This window comes from Pleuronectes platessa, chromosome 21 (genome assembly GCF_947347685.1).
Source record: "Pleuronectes platessa chromosome 21, fPlePla1.1, whole genome shotgun sequence".
Lineage (NCBI taxonomy): Eukaryota > Metazoa > Chordata > Actinopteri > Pleuronectiformes > Pleuronectidae > Pleuronectes > Pleuronectes platessa.
This window is the reverse complement of record NC_070646.1, coordinates 5,387,959-5,413,277: the sequence shown is the minus strand read 5'-3', so window position 1 is coordinate 5,413,277 and position 25,319 is coordinate 5,387,959. Positions and strand designations below refer to the sequence as shown.

At 43.8% G+C, this 25,319-nt stretch overlaps 2 protein-coding genes across 3 annotated transcripts; both read left to right on the top strand.

Annotated features, from left to right (window-relative positions):
- The first annotated feature begins 499 nt into the window (after nt 1-499).
- Nucleotides 500-12,470, top strand: tdrd1 (tudor domain containing 1). The gene is made up of 25 exons (XM_053413901.1): nt 500-766; nt 942-979; nt 1,077-1,137; nt 1,769-1,883; nt 2,015-2,081; nt 2,183-2,263; nt 2,345-2,524; nt 2,614-2,757; nt 2,921-3,086; nt 3,169-3,252; nt 4,006-4,182; nt 4,270-4,377; nt 4,694-4,864; nt 5,115-5,378; nt 5,492-5,623; nt 6,059-6,166; nt 6,286-6,453; nt 7,067-7,417; nt 7,501-7,617; nt 7,719-7,847; nt 11,038-11,205; nt 11,294-11,710; nt 11,910-11,975; nt 12,107-12,150; nt 12,270-12,470. Exons 1-25 carry the CDS (start codon nt 610-612, stop codon nt 12,339-12,341), a joined length of 3,585 nt encoding a protein of 1,194 aa, XP_053269876.1. The 5' UTR covers nt 500-609; the 3' UTR covers nt 12,342-12,470.
- Nucleotides 12,471-12,960: 490 nt separating this feature from the next.
- Nucleotides 12,961-25,236, top strand: vwa2 (von Willebrand factor A domain containing 2). Of its 2 annotated transcripts, XM_053413942.1 has the most exons (14): nt 12,961-13,085; nt 16,382-16,446; nt 20,066-20,140; nt 20,916-21,049; nt 21,134-21,243; nt 21,679-21,879; nt 21,982-22,115; nt 22,254-22,383; nt 22,614-22,669; nt 22,786-22,893; nt 23,145-23,726; nt 23,898-24,449; nt 24,553-24,675; nt 24,824-25,236. In XM_053413942.1, the coding sequence occupies exons 2-14, from the start codon at nt 16,392-16,394 to the stop codon at nt 24,952-24,954; spliced, it is 2,391 nt and encodes a 796-aa protein (XP_053269917.1). In that variant the 5' UTR covers nt 12,961-13,085; nt 16,382-16,391; the 3' UTR covers nt 24,955-25,236. The 2 variants fall into 2 exon arrangements, with proteins under 2 accessions (XP_053269917.1, XP_053269918.1); XM_053413943.1 differs by lacking the exons at nt 12,961-13,085; nt 16,382-16,446; nt 20,066-20,140 and adding an exon at nt 20,231-20,312.
- Nucleotides 25,237-25,319: the final 83 nt, after the last annotated feature.

The following is a 25,319-nucleotide window of genomic DNA, read 5'->3' as shown; positions in this document are numbered from 1 at the left end:
ATAAATAAATAAGTGGGGAAGCATATTGTTCTAAGTGGCCTCAGATATCAGGGATCCAGCACCCAAAGCACGTATAAACACTTTATTAGGTTATTTATGATATTTTAAGGACATTTTTTTCTTTCATTACTTTCACTTATAATAATTTCTTCAATGTTTTCTACGGCCGTAATAATGGTAATGACTTTATAAATGGAAAAATAATTATCAAAAGAAAATTGAACCACCTCTCATCCCGTCCTTACCTTTTTGCAATTGACTCTACTGCGCATGCGCGCCGCGATTCCGTTCCCTGTTCCTTGTCAGCACGTGCGTTCAGGTAAAGTACGAACTGCACGAAACACACCCCAAAGAAATGAAAAATCCACATTTTTTTCTTTATTCTTCATTTGTGTTGTTCGCCTGTAAATATGTGAAGATACATTTTTGTCGTGTCGCTTGCAAAGAGCTAGTTAGCGAGCTAATGTGTCGATAGCTGCACCGTTAACTAGCTAGTGTCGTGTTGTTCAAGTGCAAACCGCGCACTTCGCACACACGTGACATATTTTAATCTGTTTATAAAATCTCTGACTGTACATTAGTGGTCTTTTAACGCGGACAGGTGTCGCCATGAACCGACTACTTTCTCCAAACATGGTTCAACCCAACCTGCCATTGAGGAAACCATCGTCGAGCCCGATGGCTGTGTCGGCCCCGGCTCTGAGGCGCCTCTCCGGGCCCGGAGCTGCAGCACCCCTCGGCCCCGCTGCTGGTGCCGCCGGAGACGGTAAATCCCTAAAGTCCTCACCAGGAAAGACCCACTGCAACAATGGCTGGACTCGTAACCTGCCAGGAACACCTCTGCTTTCATTTCACTTGGATATTTGCAAGGAAATATGACCCACATCTAAATATTTCTTGGGTCTTAAGTTTTAACTCATTAACTTTTCCCTGTTTTTCAGGTCTTGTTCATCCTCTGCCCATCAGGAATAACCCTGGAGTATGTGTCAAAGCTAAACGTCTTCATCTTAAATCTGTATCAGCCTGTTTAAATTAAAGTGTCCCTTCTCAATGCCATTTTCTTCCTGCCTTCACAGGTGTTGGGATCCGAGCCCCCAGCACTGACTGTGTATTTCTGCAACTTCTGTGGGCACCAAGGTAACGGTGCAATGTAAATTGGTTTGTTCTGGCCCATTAGCTAAAAGCAGCCAGCGATACCAGTTCAATTCACCGATGAAGACGTTCTCAGTGGTTATTGGTGTTAAGTATTTGCCTCGGTGTTAGTTTTTTACCAGAAATCGTCTTGGCTCAGTGTTTTTTGTGCTGGTGCATCTGAATGTGAAGAATGAGGATGTGTCTAGAATCAAGGTGACGCTGTTCGATCATAAACCTTCTATGCAAGAGATGAAAATCTGACTAAATCGAAAAATTCACATTTGTTTTTAGCAATAGGCATTGGTGCTTCTGTGATTAAGTTAGCAAACAAGCATCTGTTATTAATAAAGTGCTGTTTTGCCTCACTATAATTGTTCTACATCATCCCACAAATAACTTTCTGAAATTCCAAAAACTAATTTGAAGCTCATGGAGGACAAATAGTGAAAATGACCCCGACTAACTACTGGGTTTAAGGGATGTAAGTGTGAGAATTGCAGCAATGGGAAGATGTTTTCTAGTTCTTAGGGTGTGTTGATGGAAAAGGGCTAATGGTTGATGATAATACAAATGAATCATATTATTTATCACACTTGTGACACATCATACAACTTTTTTTGGTCTGCACTGGTAGGAAATTTCCGATGCACGCGCTGTAAGAAGACCGCTTACTGCTCGGTGGTGTGTCAGACAGAAGACTGGAAGGTGCACAGGCACACGTGCAGAGCCGTTGATCCAGAACCTGCAAAGTAAGCCGGTTCACCCACTGACTGTCAGCTATTACCAGTTTTTAATACTATTAACAGAAGACTGTCAAATACCAAAGATGTTTTAAGTTTATATATAATGTCCAGCAACTAATGCATCTCTTATTCTAAAGGGCAAAACCAAAGGAAATCCCTGCTTCACCTGTGACAGGAGACCAGGGCGGCCAGTTGGAGTTGAAGGTAATTTCACAGCTTTGGTCTTTATCTGCAAGTTCTTCAGTTGCATTATTAGAAATAATTAGTGATCCATTTTTCTTTTGTTTTATCTCTGTCTATTAAAGCATGCTGATGTACCCAGCCTCCAGAGGGTGTATTTAAAAGACTTAAATATGCGCAAATCTGTTATGGGAACAGAAATCAAGGTAAAACTCTCCCAGTGTTTTTTCTCAACTGCAGATGTTGAATTGCTAATTAGTTTGTTGTAATTTGTGTGTGGTTTTTAGGCATCTGTTGTCGAGTTCCACAGCCCCGGCAGGTTTTACCTTCTTAGCCAAGCCCCTGAGCTGATGGAGGCCCTGAAGGTCATCAGCGTGGAGCTTCAGAAAGCGTACAGCTGCCCCTCAGCAACAACATACGTACCCTGTGATGGGGAGGTTTGCGGAGTGCAGTTCTCCTCTGATCTGGTGAGCAGAGACCTTCTCAATGATTTTAAGTGGCAGAAGAATTTGTCCTTGACTGTGTCACATGTGTTTGCCTCAATTCTTATGTGTAGAACTGGTACCGAGGCCTCGTCCAGACTTTGTCACCTGACCAGATGACGGCTAAAATCCTTTACATCGACTTTGGCAATGAAGAGTCTGTCCCTGTGACAAGGATCAGGCACCTGAGTGCCAACATCCAGCCATTTAGTCCTTGCGTGAGTGTAGAGTCACACCACTTAAATTGCTTGTATTTTTAGAAGTGTCCAAAGCTGAAGTTAATGCGATCAAAATATATTTTTGTTCCCTGAATATCATCAATAATGCTCAGACAGCCATTAAGTTCATGATGACTCCAACACTAGCGTCTGTTGTGTCCAGGCAATGGAGTGTCGTATTGCTGGGGTGCTGCCGTTGGCTACAAACTGGTCAAGCGAGTGCTGTGTTGCAGTGAGGCAGCTGCTGGCTGGAAAGACTGTGACTGTGAAGCTGGTGGAAACAGTCGAGAATAGTTGCATCCACGTTGTGGACATCCAGCTTTCAATGGGTAGGTTTTTAGAAAGGCTGGAATACTTGATGATTAAAAGTCTAACTTCAAAGTCAGTAACGCTGTTTGTGTTTTCTTGTAGGAAATACATTGAGCATGTTCCTCCTTGAACATGGTTATGCAGCAGAGGAACCGGTCGAGGCAGCGCCGACTCAGCAGGAAATAAGTAAGATGGGATAATCTGTAATCAGCCACTCTGTCACGCATCATGCTACATACCATTAGGAACATAACTGGGGATAATGGCATTTTGCTCTAATAGTCACTGTCACTAGTGAAACAATGCAACATTAATGGCTTACTTTACTGTTGGGTCAAGAGTGCATGCAATAGGTCAGGCTGACAGTGAGCGCCCTCTGCTGGATCACAAGGCAAACTGATTCAGACAGTCTGATGCTCTTCTCACTGTTCATTTTCAATTTGAAAAGGTCATTACAGTTTGAATGCGAACTTTTCCTCCTGCCGTCACAAAAATATTCAAATTAAGAATAATAAGTCCTCAAGCTCATCACATTATTACTGAAGATATGAACAGATGTTTTGCTGCTGGCAAATTGTCACCGAGCTGTTCATCATCTAACTTTTTACTTTTCAACAGTCTAAAAATTTAGAGCAGTGCAAGTCATTATCTTTTATTCCAGATACGTTCTGCTGTAATGCTCCAAGGCCTTCCTGCATGACCCACAGACAAACAGAATACATGCAAAGACTGTTCATCAGTAAATAAACAGTTTGACAGTGCATATCTTTATACTTTTGAAGTTCTTTCATCAGTCCCTCATGAAGTCTAAGGGACAATATGGTAATATTATAATAATATATAAATAGAGACAGAAACTAATTACTACTTCTCAGAGCAAACATTTTCACCCCTCACTCTCGTTAAAATGATTTTCAGAATCTGTTCAATTCCCTTCAGGCGTCATGATGAGTGCATCCTTGGAAAACTTCAAACGTCAGTCCAATGGAAAGGACGACAACACCTGGGCTCATCCTCCAGAGCCTCTGACCCAGGCAGTGGGTGACTCCTTCTTTGTTGTGGTCATTGACTTCCGATCACCCACTGACATTATTGTACAGAAGGTGGAACATGCTGGTAGGGAGCATTTTTTTTTCTTCGAGTGCACACAAATGAAACCTCTGGACCTCCTGTATTTTAAAGTTGAGAGATTTGGGTTCACAGGAGTGATTCAGGAGTTGCAGTTGAACCTGAGGGAATACTGCGCTCAAGTCCCAGCCCCTCAGAACTTCAGACCAGCACCCGGCACTGTTTGCTGTGCCCAGTTCACAGGTACAACTCCTTGAACACATTGCAGTACGAGGGTTTGTTTAATTACAATATGCTCGACTGCATAATCCATCTACTCAAGAAGCAATCATGCAAACTGTGATTTTAACCAGGTTTCACTGGAACAAAGATTTTTTATTTGCCAAATGAGAAGTGAATTCTCAACCTGTGTTTTTTTTATATATATCAGTAAGTCTATTCACAGATTGAAAATAAAAAGTTATGGATTATTCTACATTCAGCTCTTAAAACATGATGTCGCACAGTATAGTATCGGAATAGTGATCTCTACTTGTTGACCTGTGTGCATTTCTTCCAGAGGACAAGCAGTGGTACAGAGCCAAAGTTCTGGCATATCCCTCAGAAGAACGCGTCTGTGTTGGCTATGTTGATTTTGGCAACTCCGAGGAGGTGGAGTTAGGTCACCTGCGACCTATAAGCACTTCATTACTGGCCCTGCCAATGCAGGCTATGCCTTGTGGCCTAGCAGGTAGAATCAGCACTGTGCACAACATTTTAAATTGTTAGAACATTTATTATTAAACAATCTTCAATGAGTTGCATGCTTGCAGTTTTATTCCTTTCATTTCTCAATGTCTCCTCTACCGCTACCAGAAAACTGCTAAGATTCATTGGCACAATCCGGTTTTGCTTAATTGAAATGTTAAAAGACAAATATATGCTGTCTTAAGTCCATGGTTGCTCACCTACTCCAACCTGTGGGTGCTGTTCCTTTCCAGGGGTCCAGCCTGTGGGGGAGAGTTGGTCAGACGACTGCCTGTTGGCCCTGCGGCGTAGAGTATCGAACCGAATACTGCGCGTTGAGATCCAGAGAGCGGATAAGGGCAAAGCTTCCGTGGCCATAATTGACGAGGCCAGCGATCCTCAGGCCAATATAGCTGAGCTGCTGATCTCTGCCGGTTATGCTGCACCCGCTCCTGTTGCCACCATGAGTAGCGACCAGCAGGTGGACCAGACGGCCTCAGCTCCTCCTGAACTGCCTGGTGAGAAGTGTCTGAAGTTCATCTTGCCCACTTTACGTTTTGAGGATTTTTGCTCAAAAAACATAGTAAAATTGCACCTGTGTATGTTGAATGTGTTGAACTGTGCTCCTCAGTGTTGACTCCAGCCTCCGAGCCTCTGGTGTGGTCTTTCCCGGAGATTCCCTGTGACGGCCAGACAGTGGCGCTGCTGCCCAGTGTTCTGGAGAACCCTGGAGAGTTCTACTGCCGCTTAGACAAACCTGCAGGTATTGTTGTTTGAGCATAGAGGGCCACCATCATTTGTTTGTGACAAAAACATGAATCTCAATATGGGCTTGTTGAGTCTTTTACAGTCCCTAATGGGCCTTCTTCACGTCAGACATTTAGACTTCTTTACATTACATTCATATTGCTGTCAGTTTCTTTTTCAATCTAAACAGGGGGTCCTAATCGAGTTAAATCTTCTATTTAGTACAGCTAATCCTTCGTTTGGTTTATTTTTGTCGTTTGCTATATGTTTGTGGACACACAGACAATTGTATTGAGTAGAAAGTGATCAGCGATGACTTGTTTTCTTTGTTGCTCCACCAGGCTGATGAACTACCTCGAACCAACTATAAGAAACACTGCAGTCTGTATGAAACTATGTCCTTTCAGATGTCCTGATAAGACTTCATCATTGTATTTGTGTGTTTTGACAGACCACCAGCGGCTGATAGATCTTGGGGCTGAGTTGAAGCAGCATTGCGAAGCGGATAACTCACTGTTTGAGCCCAAAGTAGGAGAGCCCTGTTGTGCCGTGTTTCGTGGTGAGTCTCCTTGTTGTGATAATGTTAATTGAGTTCTGTTGTAGTTGTCAAAACAAATCATTTCTTACCATTTAGTTATTTTTGTGGGAACATATTGTGTTTCTGTTTACCCCCCTCAGGTGATGGAGCTTGGTACCGGGCTATGGTGAAGGAGCTGTGTGAGAACCAGGTGTCCGTGAACATTGCAGACTATGGTTACAGCATGAAAGTAGAACGGCACCAGCTCAGATCCATTACACAACGACTCCTGGCTCTACCCTTCCAGGCAGTTTGCTGCTGGCTCTCAGGTTGTGTGTGTGTGTGCATGTGTCTGCGTGTGTTTTTTCCAAGTAAATATGAAATATAAGTTATTAGTCCATGGTATTTGTTCCTATGCCTCTGAGCAAACGACAGCTGAAGCTGGAGGTATTTTGTTTTCGGATGTTCGTCCAACTATGATGAACATGACATCTAAGGAACTGATAATACATGAGGGAATTTCTTTAATTTGGCAGTAACATATTATCAAGGTCACTGTGACCTCATAAAACATTTTGTTTGGCTTCTTGAATGTGACATCTTAAGATGGCCTTGAGGGAATCTCTTCAAATTCGGAATGAAGCTTCAATTTGAATCCAGGATGAGCTGATTGGAATTTGGTGATGAAAAGATCAAGGTCAATGTGAACTCACTTCAAAGTCTTAATTAGACACAATATGAGTCTGGATAAGGCTGGACACAGATGATGTAATCTGTCATGTCATAGGTTGGTGGAGGCATTGTGGTAACTGTAGTCCTATTTAGCAGCAACATAAGACATTCAATGATTTAAAGGAAGTTAAAAAATAGTTTCTAATAGATTGAAAGTAACCTGTTCATCTTCTGAGATGAAAATGTGTGTTTGTTCTGTTTGGTTTTCAGGTGTGGAGCCTCCGGGTTCAGAGTGGAGCAGCGAGGCAATCCTGTGGTTCCAGACGTTGGTGGACGGCGAGCTGCTCTCTGCTCGGGTCCTCTCTGTCACGGAGCAGGGCTACGGGGTAGAGCTGATGAGCAAAGGGCAGAATGTGGCCGAGGCCCTGATTTCTGAGCAACTCGCCAAAGTTCCTGGAGAGGTTCCCAAAGAGACTCATGCAAACACAGGCTCTGAAGCCAAATACCCAGAGAGTGCAGCTCAAAATGAGCTCAGCCAAATACGTGCACAAGCCTCCAACCAGGCAGGAGCAACGTCCAAAGAGATCCCAGCTGAGGAGCAAACTGCTGTGCCATCAGAAGGTCCGCTACGGCCGATGACTCTAAATGAAAAGCATTGGTCGATTTTAGGAGCCTGATTAAATTGTCTTTAATTCTTTTCCCAGTACCATCTTTCCCAGTCGACTGGAAGACGCTGGAGCTGCCTCTCAACGAGACCTTTAAGCCGTGCATCGCAGCTGTCGCTAGTCCTTCCCTCTTCTACCTGCTTGCTCCCACTCTGGGTCAGAACCCTCCCTTCGTCGCTCAGATACAAATAGTGAAAACAAAGGGAGAGTTCCTCAGCCACTCCTTCCTGTTGTAATTGCTTTGTGTTTTTCAGTAGTAGACCAGCAGAAGCTGCAGCGGCTTATGATGGACGTAGCTGCCTACTGCAACAACAACCAGGCGTCTTTGTCCTCTGCTGTCCTGAGCAGACCAGGTCCTGGGGCTGCCTGCTGTGTCCAGTACTCTGGTGAGGAACATAATATCATTCATGCAGTGTTTCCCCCAGTAAATGTCTCAGTCAAGGTGGTAAGCAGGTGGCGGTGCTGTTGGCGCGGTGTGCAGTGGTGCTGTTGGCGCGGCGCGTAGCGGCGCGGCGAAAATTTTTGGGGGTATTTTGCTCAAAGATGCCAGTACGCATGAATGAAATAAACAACTGTTTATTTCAATATAAATAAACAACAGTAGGTACAAATGTTGTGGAAAACATGCAGACACTACAAAATAAAATTAAAGAACAGTGCAAATTAAATACAAATAATGGACAATACACTTAACTTTTGTATGCACATAAAAGGGCAAATTCAACTATTTACAGTTCCTTTCTGGATCTTCTTATTTGCGGCACAGCTGACAAGAGGCATCAGTGCATGCTATTCTGCGTGGCTGTGCAAAGAACAGTTCCAGCGCCCTGCTGAAATTAAACTTAGACACTGGTGGGCCATTGATGCTGATCTTCATGAAAGGCTGTAAGACTCTTGCCCTGCAGCCTGTTTCGCAGGTCTGTCTTTATCTACACAGAGTGAATGAAGTCAATGTTGTATTTAATATTTTAAATTTTGAACTAAGATAGTGAGAAGATGATGGGCTTACCCTATTCATGGCAGAAAAATCTCGCTCACAATTGACACTTGCCACTGGTATCGTGAGCGCGATCGCTGACAGGAGGGACAGGTTTGGATACAGCTGATGTAGCTCATCATACTGCATAAGCCTTTACGTTACATATCATTCATGGACCAATTAAAATCGAGATATTACTAGACATTTACGCAGCTTAGGCCAACGTCATTACGTTGGCTATGCTCATTCACGTCGCGTTACCCCCGCGGATTTTTAAGTCAACATTGCAGCTGCCGTGTCCGTGCCCGCAGATATTTCAGACTGGAGGAATTTTAACAAATTGGATTATAATTTAAAAAGGAACAGAATGAATAGCAAGAGAAAGGCCTGCGCCAGCCTTGGACGATGTACAGCAGCAACAGGGACAAACAATGTTCGAGCATTTCAAACGGACAGGTAGCCTACATGAACGGAAGGATGCTGGCTAGCTGTGCTGTCAGTCAGACTGTCACTGGATTACTATCGTATTGCTTATTTCTACAGCCAGGGAGTCAGATTGGTGAGTCAGAAACTTTTTGGGGGTTTATTTAATAATAAAGTTGGATGAATTGATACCGAGTGCAATCCATTCTGCATTTTATATTCAATTGAGCAGTTGTGTTTTCATTGTTACTGACGGACAAACCTAAGCTCTGCAATGTGGATAAATGGTTACATTCTGATGCTGGACAGGTCCATGGGGCATATGCTACTGGTACTATATCTATTAAGATAAAGTTTATGGAGTGGAGTTGCCATCAGTTATGCTGTAGTCCTACATAATGATGAATGCTGTCTTTTATTTTTAAGTTGAATAGAAGTAGTACCGGTAGTTTGAATCGGCGAAGGTTTGACTTGTTGCCTTGCGTTTATTCTGCCCTCGGTGTGAGGGACGGGTCCGTTAAGTCGATGGATGCGATGTTTAATCATTTAGACCAAACTACAGTAGGCTACGGGCAAACCTGAAGTCACCGTCGTGACATTTCATATACGTCCCGTCTGTGTGTGTGAGTGAGTGAGTGAGTGAGAGAGAAAGAAAGAAAGAAAGGGAGGAACTTATTTGAAATCGGCCGTGCGTGCCTGTTTGTTGTTTATTGTTTTTGATTTAACAATATATAGGTTTAGAGAAATCTGGCTTTCAGAACTCAGTGCCTACCCACTCACTGACCTCACCGCACGTCACTGGCGGTAGATTGACAGGTGACTATGATAGACTATGCAACAATATATTCAACCACCAGATGTCGCCGTCTCAATTACACTCAAAAAACTTTATTGGCACGACTAATGTTGTAAACAGTATTACCTGAGTATTATCAATGCCATTTTTTTTTTTTTTTTTTTCAACTTTTTTTTTTTTTTTTTTTTTTTTTTTTTCCAATACATTGGTAGTCAAGGCGGGGCCCTAGTCTTGTTAAGGCGGCCGCCTTAACAAGATAGTGCTGGGGGAAACCCTGATTCATGTAATACATTACATGATAGACATATATACATATAGGATCAAATGTATACCATAGGATATTTTTGGACATTTTCATAGTTTTCCCAGGGAATGATGTATGGATCTTGATAGAAAAAATCTTGCAATTAAGTGCGACATGATTACAATTTAAAAAGTTTGTTGTGGAGGTATGTGCTCTACTTGTGTTATAATAATTGCTATTACGCCTTTAAGCCACTAGGTGTCAGACAGGTGAATGACTGTGCCTGTTTCACCCCCATACATCTGTCTGCTCTGCACAATAGCTGACAATAATAATTGTGAAACATCACACTGATATAATTAGGCTCCACGCTGGGTTAATTTTCACGTCAGATTGTGGTTTATGAGGAAATTGCATCAAGGGGTTTAATAGTCACTTTAATCATGGGAAAGCCGCCTCACCCTGGTATCATCATTCCCACACGTTGTTTAATGATCGCAGGAAAGAAACTGTCAAGCTCCTACCATCTTCTTTCACACAGTCGCCTTCCATCAATTCCCTTCCTTCCTTCTCCAATCCGGTTTTTATGTTTGATCTCCGACAATTCATGAGACCCCACCTGCAGTTGTTACCCATGCAGACCCAAGCTGGTAATTTGGGGTCTGCTACTAGATATAATTACACAGCGTGTGCTCAGTGCAGCATAGGAGCGGCTCTGCTTTAAACACAGTATGCAGGTAGGAGACTATACCTTGGCGTACATTCCATAGCTCGGCAAACTACAGGGTCCGGTGTAAAAGCTTTTTTTTCTGCAGTGTCTGTGGATTCTTAGTCGGAACGGGCTCGGCACACTTCAAGGGTGGATATTTGACCGAAAGACCAGGAAATAATGATTATTGATAACTTCACAAATTTCTATAAGATATATCCATGTTATGAGCCTCGGACAATGCAATTCAAGTTCAATGAAAATGTGCTTTTGAATTTGTAACAGAAAGTTGAATGAAAACATCACAATAAAAACACTTCCAGAGCTTGTGAACTGATCTATTAATTATAATCCCCTGCAGCTTTTATTCCTCAAAAATCCACCAAAATATGAAATAAAAGTTGTTGGCCTTTTCTTTTTTCCAGCCGACAGTAACTGGTATCGTGCAGTGGTCCTGGAAGCCGGGGAGAAAGAGTTGAGCGTCATCTATGCAGATTACGGCAACACTGAAAAGGTGCCATCCTCCCGAATCTTACCGATCCCCGGGCACCTGTTGCAGCTTCCCTTTCAGATCACCCGCTGCACCCTCGATGGTAATTATACAGCTTTATACTCTTCTTTCTGGAACTAATTTCACACTAGACCATAATTGTGCTATCTGTAATTCCTCCCTTCTCCTAGGTAAGGAGCACTTCCCTGTCGTGTGGCATGAAGAAGTGCTGCAGCTGTTTAAAACCGTCCTCTCAAACGACGTCCTCGCCACCGCTCTGTCCTTTGACGGCTCGGCTAACGTGCTGTCTCTCACTCTGCCCGCTGAGAGAGGCGGAGGACAAGTCGCTGCCATGATAGTGGAAGCACTGCAGTTCCTGACCAAGACAAATCCTACCCCAGGCACCACCCAGAGGGCTGAACAGACCGACAGCAGCAAACCTCCTGTCAGCTCCACGGCCGAGCCCGAGTGCCCACAGCCCAAGTCCCCACCTGAAACCTGGAAGAGGCCTGAACACACAGCAGCTGCCAGTGGATCAACCATAACTTCAGAGCCAACGCCCCTCACTCGCCAACAGATTATAAAAACACATGAAGATTCATGCAGTGGTTAGTGACATCACTATTTTGATGTTAAAAACGGGATCTAGTGAGTTTAAATGTGATTTCATAAGGGCGCTGTAGGGCCTCGGCAGATGTGTTCACTCCACTTCACTCCCAACTTGCTTAATTAGGTTCAAATGAAGCAGCAGTTAATTCTTATTTTCATCATTGATTCAACTGAAATCTTTGAAAAATGGTATTTCAGGACATCCGGTGCAGAGGATTGTTGATCAAATGGAGCCACCATTAAAAGCGAACACAGAAACTAATGGTTCGTCAGCTTTTAAAAGAAGAACATGATCTGTGACTGTCAGACGTAAATTGTTTTCAAATTTCCAATCAGACTTTTTGTGACTGTGGAAGATGGTGTGACGTTCACTTGTCCTTCTGCTTGAATCTCAGATCCTCAGACTTCCGGCTGCTGCTGTGCCAGCCTGAAGACGAAGGTTAGGCCTGGATTTTGAAAAGCATCATTTTGAATTATTTTGTCATTTGATTTCCTGTCGTACTTAAAAATGTAGAAATACATATTGAGTATGTCATTGCCTTGTCTCGTCTTCCACAGATGGATCACCTGGAGCAGCTGATGCAGCTGCACATTTCTCTCATGAGACAGCTCATTGGACAGAAGAAATAATGTTTACCCATAATGCACTGTTCTGTAATCCAGCTTGACAACTTTTTGCAAAGTTGTGGTTGTTAATGTTAAACCATAAGTTATCTACTTTTAATTTAGTGCACTTAAAACTGAAAATGCACCTTTTGGACGACGTTTGTTTTTAGCCTGCAGTTAATGTTTAGGTTTTAATATTTTCGAAGGCTCTTTGAAACCCGGTGCTTGAAAGTGAGCAGAAATATTTGAGATGTTAAAACTCAATTTGTCAAAGTGTGTGTTTGTCTCCTGTGAGTGTGAGTTGGTTTCTTTATTCAGTCCTGTGCACTTGTTCAGGTGGGATGTTCATCCTGGTCCAGTTTTCTGTTTGATGTGTGTTTACATAAAAGTCTGTGATGGAAAAAAAAAAGCCACAAGTAGAAGTTGTTTTTATTTTGACACCACAATCCCACAACTCAAAAACATCCGCAGTGAAAAGTTGATGTTTGAAAACGTGCTTTCAAATTTCCCTCAGTGGAAGTGAGTGGATTAGTTTATCCTGATGGTCCCAGGCTGTCTCAGCTCCTCCCTGTCTCCGTGTTTGAGACGAGGGCAAATCAGAGCCTGTTCACCGGTGCAGGAGAACCAGAGGTGTGTGCGCACGGAGAGGAGGCGGGGTCAGTGCGCTCCTGTCCCCGGGGCTGAGTCAGTCACATCCCGGATCCAGAGCGGAGAGGAGCCCCGGGGGAGAACCGGCCAGAGACTGAGGAGCTCAGACTGCAGCGCACGGTAAGGAGACTGTTTATCTGATGTGTCTGCGGGTGTTTCAGGCTGATGAAGAAGCTGCAGAGCGCCACCTGCTGAAAGTCCCGAGTGTTTACATGTGAATTAAATGAGCCCAAAGCTAAACATCTGGATGATTCTGCACAGATTCAAATGCGAAAACAAGAATGTTAGATATGAATCCAAATGTTTAATTGGTTTAATCCGATTGCGAAAGTACCACTATATGAAAAAAGTTATCAATTAAATTGGAATAAAAGTCATTTGAAAAACACAAATGACCAAAACATTTCCCCTTAAAAGTGATGACATGAATTTCTTGAATTCCATGCACCTATTTACGACTTAACCAGGATGCGGGCCGTCAGATTTGTTTGTCTTCTTGAGCAAACCTGGGCTCCTGTTGCATGATGGGTCACAACCTCTGACCCCATCTGTCATTGACCCTCTGCACCTTAAAGAGTGACCAGATGTTGACAGACATGTCGAGCTACAGGGGAAATTAAACTTGTTTAAATTAATTTAAAAAAAATTAAATCCTGAAACGTTAGCTTGTGTTTATTTTTTGTAAACCCACGGCTGTGTGTGTTTCTCTGATGTTAGAATTAAAGCAACGCTATGTAGCTTTTACTGAGCAACAGCGCCCCCTGCAGCCACACGTGATTCATTCCATGTTTCTAACGATTTAAGTGTTTTTCATGTTACGAAAACCCCTAATGAATGTTGGATATTACCCATGATCCTTGGCTAACAGACAGGAGCTACTGCTGAAAACAGTTAACAAGGTTTCCATAGGGTCTTAATATCTTAAGTGTAAAATCTAATCATCTTAATTTTAGTCCTTAAAGAGTCGTAAATACATAATAGGTCTTAATTATGTTAACGTTGGTTTAACATTACTTCCCCCATGCTTTAAAATCTGTGCATCGTTTGTAATGTCTGTTTGTGTTGTAGTTCTTTCTGAACAATACAGATATTAACACAGTCATAAAACTAAAAACAAGAACAATGAAGGCTTCTTTATTTTATCTTTAATTATGGGGAAGTTTAAGTAATTCAAGAAAACTTTCTCCCTATTCCAAGTCAGTTAAACATCAAACTACTTTTGAATCTGCTACTTTAATGTTAAAAAAGTCCCATAACGTTGCTTTAATGATGCAGACAGGAGCTTTTATTTAGTTTTACTCCATCAGATTGGAGTGGAAAGTTCAGAAAGGTTTTCACATCCTCTGTGTGTGAACTTGTCCCTTCGCTTAATTGGAAACCAACACGTTCCTTTTGAATAACAGTTTCACCCTGTAGAAAAAAAGGTTTCCACGTTTGTTCTTCTGTTGTTCTAAAAGTGGCCCCTCCAGCTGACTCACCCTGAAATCCTTTAACCTTTGAGGATGTTTTCTCAAAGTGATTCACCTCCAAGTACAGGTTAGGAGACCTCGTATGAAGTCGCTCCAAATGCTTGCACTCGCTGCTAATGACAGACTTGGAGAGTGGAGGCACTTTCCAACCTGTCGACAAATTAAAAACAGACGGCGCGTCCAGGTCGAGGCCTTTTTCTTTTTCTTTCTTTAAGGTGGTGTGTTTTTAGGAATGTCCCAAAATCAGTCTCATTTTTATTTGAACCCCTGTAAATTAAAGTGTCAGGTTTCTAGTCTCATTCCAGCTGAGTAACGATTGACCTAAATCCGGATTTTAATACTCACATGCACATATATGCATAATGTCACAAACACATGCATAACCTACATGTACTTTTAATATAAGCACCTTATGAAAGATAGACAACTCACAGGTTTGTCTCTTTAATCTCATCTGTAATGAAAGCTGAGTGCAGTGTGTCAGAGGGCGACAGGCAGGAGGTGGAGGGATCCAGAAGAATGCTTGTGAAGAGGCAGCCAATTTTCAGACAGCTGTGTGTCGTGCACATGCGTGTGTAGTCTACACCATGTGGATATTTTATTTGTAGGCATGCACGACTGCTTCTCCCCCCCGAGCCCCTGGATGTAATGAAATTTCTTGTCCTCGAGACGTAAATACAACATCAATAGCCCCTGGAGATGTTTATCAGCCTGGGGCTTCTCCGACAGTCGCTGCATGCCTGCTCCGTAGATCTGTATCTCACTCACACACTCACACACACACACACACACACATGCATAGTACACACAGGATCCTTAAAGCTGCACACAATTGTGTCTCTGTTTGAGAAACACACACACGCAGCCTCTTACCTATAGGAAGGTGAGTCCGTCTCTCACGCACTTCTCACACACAGGCAGGATATTATGGTCGATCTCATCAGCAGTTAATCAAATCTTGTCCTTTTGACTTCAGAGCCAACACTGAACCTACAGAACAAAGCAGGAGGGATCGTTCATCCTTGATTTTAATACGCGGGGAGATGACATGAAGTTAAAAAATGTACACTCAACACTTTATCGATTGGTATATGCCTCATAATTATAAACTCACTCCATCATTTCATCCTATTGGACACATGTTAAGTTTTCATAATAATTTGCATATGAATGATTGAGTTATGTCCAAAAACATGTTTTGCGTGGTCACTTTGACTCTTTCTTTTGATCACCAGATTCTAATCAGTTCATCAATATCAAGTCTCATCCAGGAACACACTGATTATACCGCTGTAGATATCGAGCGCACACACACACACACACACACAAACATTGCCTCAGCCCTCACTGCGAATTTGAGTTCCCACTCATTGTAAACTTTCTGTCCCAGTCAAAACAAAGATCACTCGACATGCTGGTGTCATGTCAGTGAGGTGATTGTGTGTGTGTGTGTGTATAGACACCTCTCTTGTAGTTAAGTGTTTTGTTACATGCCAAAATCGTTGTGTTCCTCCACGTTGGCAATTAGCAATTAGCTGAAGAAACAAGTCCTTAAGGCAAGTTTCTTACTCGACTCGCCTGGTAAAGTCAGAGGCTAAATGTGGCCTGTGGCTAACATCTCTCTTCATCCTCCTTTGAGCCTCATGCTGTGTTTCTGGTACTTTGGGGAAAACAGCCAACCAGGCTTGAAGTGCTGTTTTTCTGGGGAGATATTTCACCGGTTCCCCACCTGGAGGGTCAGATCAGACATTTATGTTGCACAGAATTCCATTTCTCTTTTTAATTTATATTTTTCTAGACTTTTATGTTTTTCTCTTTGAAATATTGAATACTTCCACCTCTTCAGCCTCATAAAAAGCCTTCAAACAGTGCAGCGAAGTTTTCAATAATACTCGTCCAATAGTTTTTGCTGTATTTTCTTTCTAAGCTGGTGTCTTATCGTTCCAGGTGTCCCAACATGCTCCCTGATATCCATCTCTCCCTCCTCGTGACTCTGCTGCTGCTGATTCAAGGTCAGTTCTGTTTTACACTGAATCTTCCCTCATCATTAAAAAGTCCAAATATACAAATACACAAAACGTACACAACCTTGAGCTCATCTTCACAACCTGATCCTGTAGATGTGTATTTGCTGTTTAAGCCTGACTGAGAATACTTTGTGTTTTTACACCTTTTCTACATCATTGAACATTCAGGTTAATTTAGCTTAGCACAGACATTTGAAAAGGAAGGAAACAGCTCATCCGGCTTCATCCAAAAGCTTTAGGTTGTGTTTATGAACTTCTGATCCAAAAATGGACCATCTGAGGGCTGGTGTTTGACACAAATTGAGATAAATGTTAATATTGGGGTTATGTTATGAGGTGAAAGAGAATTACGTCAATGTCATTAAAAAAAATCTGTATTTGTGAGTATAGTGAGGTGTTGGAAATGTACGACCCTCGACCGATGCTCCTCCGGCCGACCCTCAAATTCTTTACAAGGTACTTTTCTGCTCAAACCTGTCGAGTCCCCGGTCGTGAAGAATTCTCGTACGTTTCCACACAGGTCAAATTGAGAGTCGTATTTTATAGCGTATAGTCAGTTGTTCTCTTGCACCTGAGAGTTGTTGGTATTTGCCCGAGGGCAGAGGCAGTGGCTGTGGGGCAATACAATCTACAGCTTGTTTTTAAAAAATGACAGCTTTAGCACCATGCGAAGTATTTATTAACGGCCAGTTTAAGACTTTGAACCTGGAGCAAACCAGACTGTTTTCACCATGTCCGAGACGCCCCCGTCTCCTCCTGCGCTGACAGCCCTGATAACATGTTGCAGGATAAGTATCCATGTAATCCGCTCTGTCAAAGTCAATTTCACAGACCCGGCAGAAGCAGATTTTCTGTGGTTGCTCCTCGTCAACTCCTCGGGCCTGAAGGATTCCTGCTCATTATCTCCTGGTTCTCCTGCCATGTTTTCGATCTCAGATATTACAGATACACAGAGTGGCTTAGCGCGAGGCCGAACAGACAGACTTTTTGTTCCGAGCCGTGGGGCCCCGCTGACCACGAGAGAGCAGCTTGCCAAGACCCTTAACTTTCACTGTCAGGAGGAGTTTGGTGCTGGACTGTCGCTGGAATGAGGAGGCGGATGAAAGGGTCAGGATTGTGAAGAGGTCGCGGTGTAGGGTTGCAGCCGCTGCTTTTCTTTTAGCGATCAGTGTTGTTGTTGGACTTTACAGTAGATTGTTTCCTGTGTTGGTGACAAGGATGTCGTTGACATTAAAAGAGAGGGACGTCAAGCCAGCTCATTTATTAGGTCTCAAGGAATATATATTTTGTATTTTACATAAACATTAATATCAGATTTTTTTTAGTTCTTGCTGTGAGAAACAAAGAGAAATCAGTAGATACATTATTATGATTAATTCTCTTATCTAAATCACTTATACCCAAAAAACTCCCAACATATAATTTTCAAGGTAATATGTTGTATTTGTTATGTTAAATATGTAGTTTCTCATAATTTATCTTTTAATGTTAATAAGGTTTTGGTTTGTTTTTGTCATATCTTTCCTCCCAAATCCTCTCACTGACTCCTGGTGACAGGAAACTGGAGATAAAGTCGGTGTTCGGGATTCAGTGTCGGATGCAGAGATAAACTTTGCACATGAAACTGATCTGTGATGTTTCTGTCCTCTGTGGTTTTCCTCTTCTGACTGAAGAGAAGGACGCTGCACGTTTGTAGAAATCGCTCGAGCGCTCCGTCCCTGTGCTGGACAAATACCTCTGTGACCCACTGGGGTTACTGGGGACACCAGGACGTGTTCACAGGCCGGACGGGAAGTCACATGTCCCCCCCCCCCCCCCCCCCTCCCTCTTCTCTGAGCTGTAGCCCGAACAGAGCAACGTCCTCTCAGTGACTAGAGCCAAAGAATGGTGTTCTTCTCTTGTCCATTCACATTAGCTTTAAATACTCAATTATCCAGCCCAGAGGGGGTCAAGTGGGAGTCAATGAACAGCGTCGGCTTCAGGGACAAAATCCTATTTATTCTTTTTACTTGATTTTCTCTAGAGGCTCTAATGATGTTTTTTAGTGACACAGTATTTTAAATGTGTCTCTAAACACAGATGGACTGGAAAGAATCTGGAGTTAGTTTGTGAACTGAAGGAGCAATAACGCAAGATAATGATTACAAATATAAATTCAACTGATTAAGTTAGACCTTGAGTTTTCACTGCCACCCCCTGCTGTTCATATTTAGTAACGGCAATAACTCTTCCCTCAACAAAACAGAGCCATAGTGATAATATTAACACTGGCTGGAGAAACGATGCATTTTACAATAAAAGTATGTTTATTAGGGCCCGAGCACTGACAGGTGAGGCCCTATTGAAATTGTAAGGATTATTATTATTATTATTATTATTAGGGCCCGAGCACTGACAGGCACTGACAGATGGGAGGCCCTATTGAAATCGTCCCCCCCGAGACCCCCGGAATGTGTTCACATTGAAAAAATCGATACACAGGTGAATCATTACCAGATAAACAAAAAGTTTGGTTATATTATTATTAAAGCAAGTGAATTGGCTTAAAAATTGAGTTAATTTTATTTGAAAAATTGAGTTGAATTGACTCAAACATTTTAGTCTAATTGACTTAAATATTTGAGTTACATGTATTTGAAAAATGTTGTTCAATTTATTTTAACTTGGTTTTTGTTTGCATACCAGGTTTCAAACAAGCACCTTCTGTAAATAACGGTGAAGTTAAGCTGAAGCAGTTTGTTTAATTTAGAGCTTATTTTTTATCTGTGAAGCACTTATAAGGACTATATAAATTAAGTTTATTATAATTCATGAACACTGGCATTCAGGATGTAACTGTTAAATGCTAATGTTAATTTACCCATACTCAGCAAAACTTCCATTAATATTTATGGGACGAAGATGCTGACGTACAACATTTTCCACTGTCAGCAAACATTCAGTACTTTCATACGAAATTCAGTATAATCATGCCAACTTGGTCAACCCTCTGAGATAGACTTTGAATTTAAACCTTCCACTTAATCCCCAAACACTATGTGAGCAGCTCCATGAAGCATATCTACTGAACCTATGGGACACTGTAATACTTAATTTTGAGATTCATAGAGAATCTTTTAATTTAGTACTGACACTTACTGGTTTCACCTGCGTTTGTCTCATTTGAGGTTTATTTTCACAGGATTATGCAAAAAAAATACTAAACCATTTCGATCAAACTTGGTGTATAGGGATGGAGTCTAGGTCTGAAAAGAACCCCTTAAAAGTTTTCAGTGGATAAGTTAAAAAGGAGGCAGAGTTTTTGGACTTATTTTTTTAGTTGAAATTCTTTATTTTGGGGAAAAAGTGTAATTCACAAAAGAGTTTATGATTAAACTGTAAAATATATCTTAGGAATCATTGTCTTCTCCTTTTAATCTATATATCAGCTGATGTGTTACTATCAGAATTTTGAAACAAAATCATCGTCTCTGTATGTTGAATAGCTTTTACTGTCCTGTTTGCACCGTGCATGTGAAATGTTGACCACGCTCGAGGCTGCACATCTGCATGCATCTGTTTGTTTCAACATTTCACCTCCACCGTGTTGTTGTTTCTCTTCCAGTCCAGCAGGGCGGTGCGGTGCAGGAGATCCAAACCAGCCATGACAACATCCTGAAAATCAACTCAGCAGGAGAGAGTGAGTTTGTGACCAAGACCACGCTCGAGGCTGCACATCTGCATGCATCTGTTTGTTTCAACATTTCACCTCCACCGTGTTGTTGTTTCTCTTCCAGTCCAGCAGGGCGGTGCGGTGCAGGAGATCCAAACCAGCCATGACAACATCCTGAAAATCAACTCAGCAGGAGAGAGTGAGTTTGTGACCAAGACCACGCTCGAGGCTGCACATCTGCATGCATCTGGTTCAACATTGGGTTGTGCATGATGACAGCAAAGTGTGAAGACTGGAGTTTTTTTTTTACAATATGCTCAGGATAAAAAATCCTGAGTTGGAAACCTTATCCCTTGAGATGGTGGGTGGTCTTATCAGCCTGATGTCTCTGGGAGGAAATGGGAAACACTCTCTCAGCCTCTAAAGATGCTCTGCACGATCGGCTGCACATTCTGACACCAGAGTAATACTGCAAGTTATTTACGCCGTCAGCGAGTACAAACACGCTCTGGGGAGGGAGGAGGGAGGAGGGAAGAGCTTTGGCTCGGTAATGGTTTTGTGGAAAGGAAAATTGAGCTCTGGCACGGTGAGCAGCTTTTGTTCTTGTTATGTCGAGGTATTACTTTCATCTGCAGCAGCCCGTTTGATAACTAACCACGATAATCCCATAATGTCCCAAACACGATAGAACATAGGGGCTCTTTGCCAGGAATGCATCAGTTTCTTCTTCCCTATCTTGACATCTTGTGGGTTTATTTCATTTCTGCTGTGTGTGTGTGTGTGTGTGTGTTTCCATGGGAAGTGATGCAGTGCTCAGCAGCGATGGACGTCCTCTTCCTCCTGGATGGGTCCTACAGCGTGGGGAAGGGCAGCTTCGAGAGGTCCAAACACTACGCCCTCAAACTCTGCCAAGCGCTGGACATCGCACCAGACAAGGTTTGTCATCTTTCCTTTCTCGCTTTCATTGCGCCTGTTTCTCTCTCTTCAGTCACCGCCGGTGTGATCCCACGTTTTTTACAGGTGCGAGTTGGGCTGATTCAGTTCGGCTCCACTCCTCGGCTGGAGTTTTCTCTGGACTCGTACACGACCAAACAGGAGCTGAAGAAGCACATGAAGAAGATTTCTTACAGGTGAGTTTCTTCTCTCACCTGCACAGACATGGTGTTTTGGGTATTAGGAGACTTTATGATCAGTGTGACTTGAGGTTTCGCCTGTAATGAAGCAATGTATCTCAAACAATGAGGATCTAAAAGCACAAATACAGTTAAAAAAGAACTAGAAATCAAGTAGAGTGCATCTCTCTGCCCAAGGCCCAACAGTCATAGTTATCAGTTTCCTAAAGGTACCAGATGTACCAAAATGTTGAAAACGTAAGAAATTGAAAAACAAAATTCTAGATCCGCACCAAAATGTAATGGGTCCTTCTCTGACTTAAACTACACCCTTCCACCAAGTTACGTGAAAATTGGTTTAGTTGTTTTTGTGTTATCTTGTTCACAAGTACAAGTGCAGTACAACATTGTCTTCAGCCAGGATTGTTCTGACCCTAACATGTGAACTCTCAGAGGAGGCAGCACCCAGACAGCCCTGGCTCTCAAGTACATCCTGAGGAAGGGTTACCCCGGCGGCCGCAACAACTCCTCCACCGTGACTCGTGTCGCCATCCTCCTATCAGACGGGAGGTCTCAGGGCAACGTGGTGCAGGCGGCGGCGCAGCTCAAAGAAACAGGCGTGGTCGTGTTCGCTGTCGGCGTGCGCTTTCCCAGGTAATCAAAACATTATTTATCACGTCTGTTAGCAAAATAATAAACTACAATACGTCTTCATTTTGTTTAGTTGTTTGATTGACTGTATTCTCTGTGTCACAGGTGGGAGGAGCTACACGCTGTGGCCAGTGAGCCAATGGAAAGCCACGTTTTCTTCGCCGAGCATTTCTACGATGCCGTCAACGGCCTGTACACGACACTGAGCACGTTCTCTGTCTGTAACGCCACGCCAGCAGGTGGGAGATCATTGGTTCAATAATGAGAATCTAGAAATGATCTCTTCCTCTCTAACTCTCCCCCGTTCCCAACATCCCTCCATCCTCCTCTCTCCTGAACGCCGATTCCAATGGACCCCGTGGCTTTCTGTCTTCCAGGCTGTCAGCTGGAGTCCTTCCCCTGCGAGAGGAAGACGCTGGAGACGGTGAAGGAGCTGATGGGGAATTTCATGTGCTGGAAAGGCTCCAAGGGTTTCTCCCCGTACACGTCCCTCTGCCCCCACTACAGGCAAGAGGAAGTTTAATATGTGCAACTAAAGAAAGACCATCCTCCAATTTACTGAATCTTACATCATTTTCTATACAGTTGCACATTACAGCCATCGGAGAGAAAATTGGTAACTTCGAAAACGTGACCAGAAAATTACATTTATTTAGTTTGTTGCTTTTTTCGGTTTCCGTTTTCATGTGGGTTGAGTATTCACTTCTTATTTTTCTTGACCCACGTGTGTGTTGCAGGTACAACAAGGCTTACAAGAGACACCAGACAGTTTGCCATCGGACCATCTGTCCAGGTGATAACCTTTTTCTCCTCCTTTGAATCCAGATGCTGTTAACTTTTCTCTCATTAGATGTTGTGTGTTTGTGCTGCTGACCTCCTGCGTCCCCCCCCCCCCCTCCTCTCTCTCAGATCCCTGTGACTCTCAGCCCTGTATGAACGGTGGAACATGTGTACCAGATGGTCAAGAGGGTTACAACTGTTTGTGTCCGCCGGGATACGGAGGAGACCCTCACTGTGGTTCGTATGTGACACCATGTCACCGTTTCATATCATAAACGTAATTTTACTTAATAAATAAATAAATAAAATGACTTTGTAGTTTTCTCAATGTCCCATCTGCTAACACGGAGGAGGTGAGGTTGTGAATAGACGGATGTACTTCGAGACGCTTCACCGTTGGGGAACCGACATGTCGTCCATCTTTATTTCCAGTTCATGGTCCACTGAGATACCTGCAGCTCCTCACTAACGAACCGCTCCCTCCTCAGCTCCAGCGATGTCACTCGACTGCTCCGTGGACCTGCTCTTCCTGCTGGAGGGCTCTGCCACTCTCACCTTGGAGGGCTTCCTCCGCCTCAAGGCCTTCTTGAAGCGCTTCGTGCAGACGGTGATCGGGTCCGACAGCCCCACCAGAGTCGGCCTGGCGGTGTTCGGCGGCGAGGCTCGAGTCGAAGCCCAGGTGGGTAAGTTCCGAGGGGACCTGAGGGGCCTGCTCAAGGCGGTGGACGCGCTTCAACCAATCGGCGGTGAAGCCAAAACCGGAGAGGCGCTTCAGTACGTCACGCGCCACGGCTTCATGAGCGCGCCGGTCTTCGCTGATGTGTCAGACGACCTCCCCCGCGTGGTGGTGCTGCTCACCGCCAACCCCGCTGTCGACGACGTGGTGCAGCCGTCTAAATACGCTCGGGACAGAGAGATCTTTCTTATCGGGGTGGGACCGGACAGCTTGAAGGAACAGCTGAATAACATCACAGGAAATCCCCAGAAGACTCTCACCTACACGTCACCGGACCGGGTCAACGCCAAGATCTCAGAGCTCAAGGCCAAAATCTGCAGTGTGGACACACAAGGTACAGACCAGACTTCTACACAGTCTCCTTTCAGAGGCAGAATATTCTTGAATATGTCCACATTGTCCTCGGGATTCCGTCTTTACCTCCGACAAGGAGGTTATGTTTTCACCTCTGCTTCACCCCTATGCCCTCTTCTCTATAATAATTCCTTATGTGTGTGTTTCCCAGGTTGTCTGGGTCAAGCAGTGGACCTGGTCTTTGCCGTGGACGCCTCAGGTGGCGTCGGCCGGGATAACTTTGCCACCCTGCGCGACTTTGTGCGCAGCCTCACCGTCCAGTTCGACATCAACCGAGACGTGGCCCAAGTGGCGCTTGTGGCTTACGGACGCAGAGCCACCACCGTCTTCAACCTGGACGCCCACGACACGGGCTCCGCCATCCTCAAGGCGGTAGGCGACGCCGGCTACGTGGGCGGGCGGGCCTCGACCGGCACGGCTCTGCTCCACGTCCACTCCGACGTCCTGACCGTCGCCCGAGGCGCGAGGCCCGGGGTCAACAAGGCCGTGGTGGTGCTGACCGACGGCTCGGGCGGGAGTGACGCCTTCGTGCCGGCACAGAAGATAAGAGACAACGGGGTGTCTCTGTTTGTGATCGGGATCGGGGACGTGCAGAGAGAGAAGCTGCTGCAGATCGCCGGTTCGGAGGATCACATGATCTCCGTGCCCATGTATGAGGATCTCAAGTACTTTGAGGACGTTCTGGTGCAGATGCTGTGCTCAGGTGAGATGCCATAGATTGTTTGTTTTTCTGTGTTTACGTTCACTAACATCAATTTACAGCTGTGTAAATGTAGAAAACGGATGAATGATTTTCTGTCCATCAGAGGTGAAGAAGCCGGTGAACCTGTGCATCCCCAACCCGTGTATGAATGACGGGATCTGCGTCATGTCAGGAGGAAGCTTCCGGTGTCAGTGCCAAGGCTTCGAGGGACCACACTGTGAAACAAGTTAGTGAACTAATTAAACCCTGGTTTCTATATTAAAAGGGCTGTGCCTCCATCAAGTATTCTGTGTGTCACTGCATCCCCTCTCATCCTGATGGATCCTGTCGAATAGGAATAGTGGTCGTGGCTTATTCTGCCGTTTTGTTCACAGGAAGCAGGAGGCCTTCATCCAGAGGAGACCTCCCGAGGCCTGCAGGTCTTCGGAGGAGGAGCCGGCAGAGGAAGAGCCACCAGGAGCTGCTGCACCACTACAAGCTGCACCGCCGGAGACACGCCGCCTGACTCGCCTCAAACACGCTCAACACACATTTATTCACAGAAACCAATCTCCTTCGAACTCTTAAGAACCAAGGATGTTTGTTGGAGTAAAGGGAAAATCTATGTTTTTGCTATTTAAACCTAAACTGGAACTTGAACAAGTGCCTTCAAACTGTGTGCGTCTCTACTGTGGTGTCCATTTGTGTCCTGGTTTGTCTTTTTGTTGCATTTGTCAACCCCACTGTGTATTCAAAGATGTAAACTTTTTATATTAGATTATAGTGCATTAAAGTGTATATATGTCGAGATTCTTTCTTTTTTCACAGTTTATTAATCACAAACGTCAAGGAAAAATCCCTCGACTTGTTTTCAGCAGCTCAAACATCCTC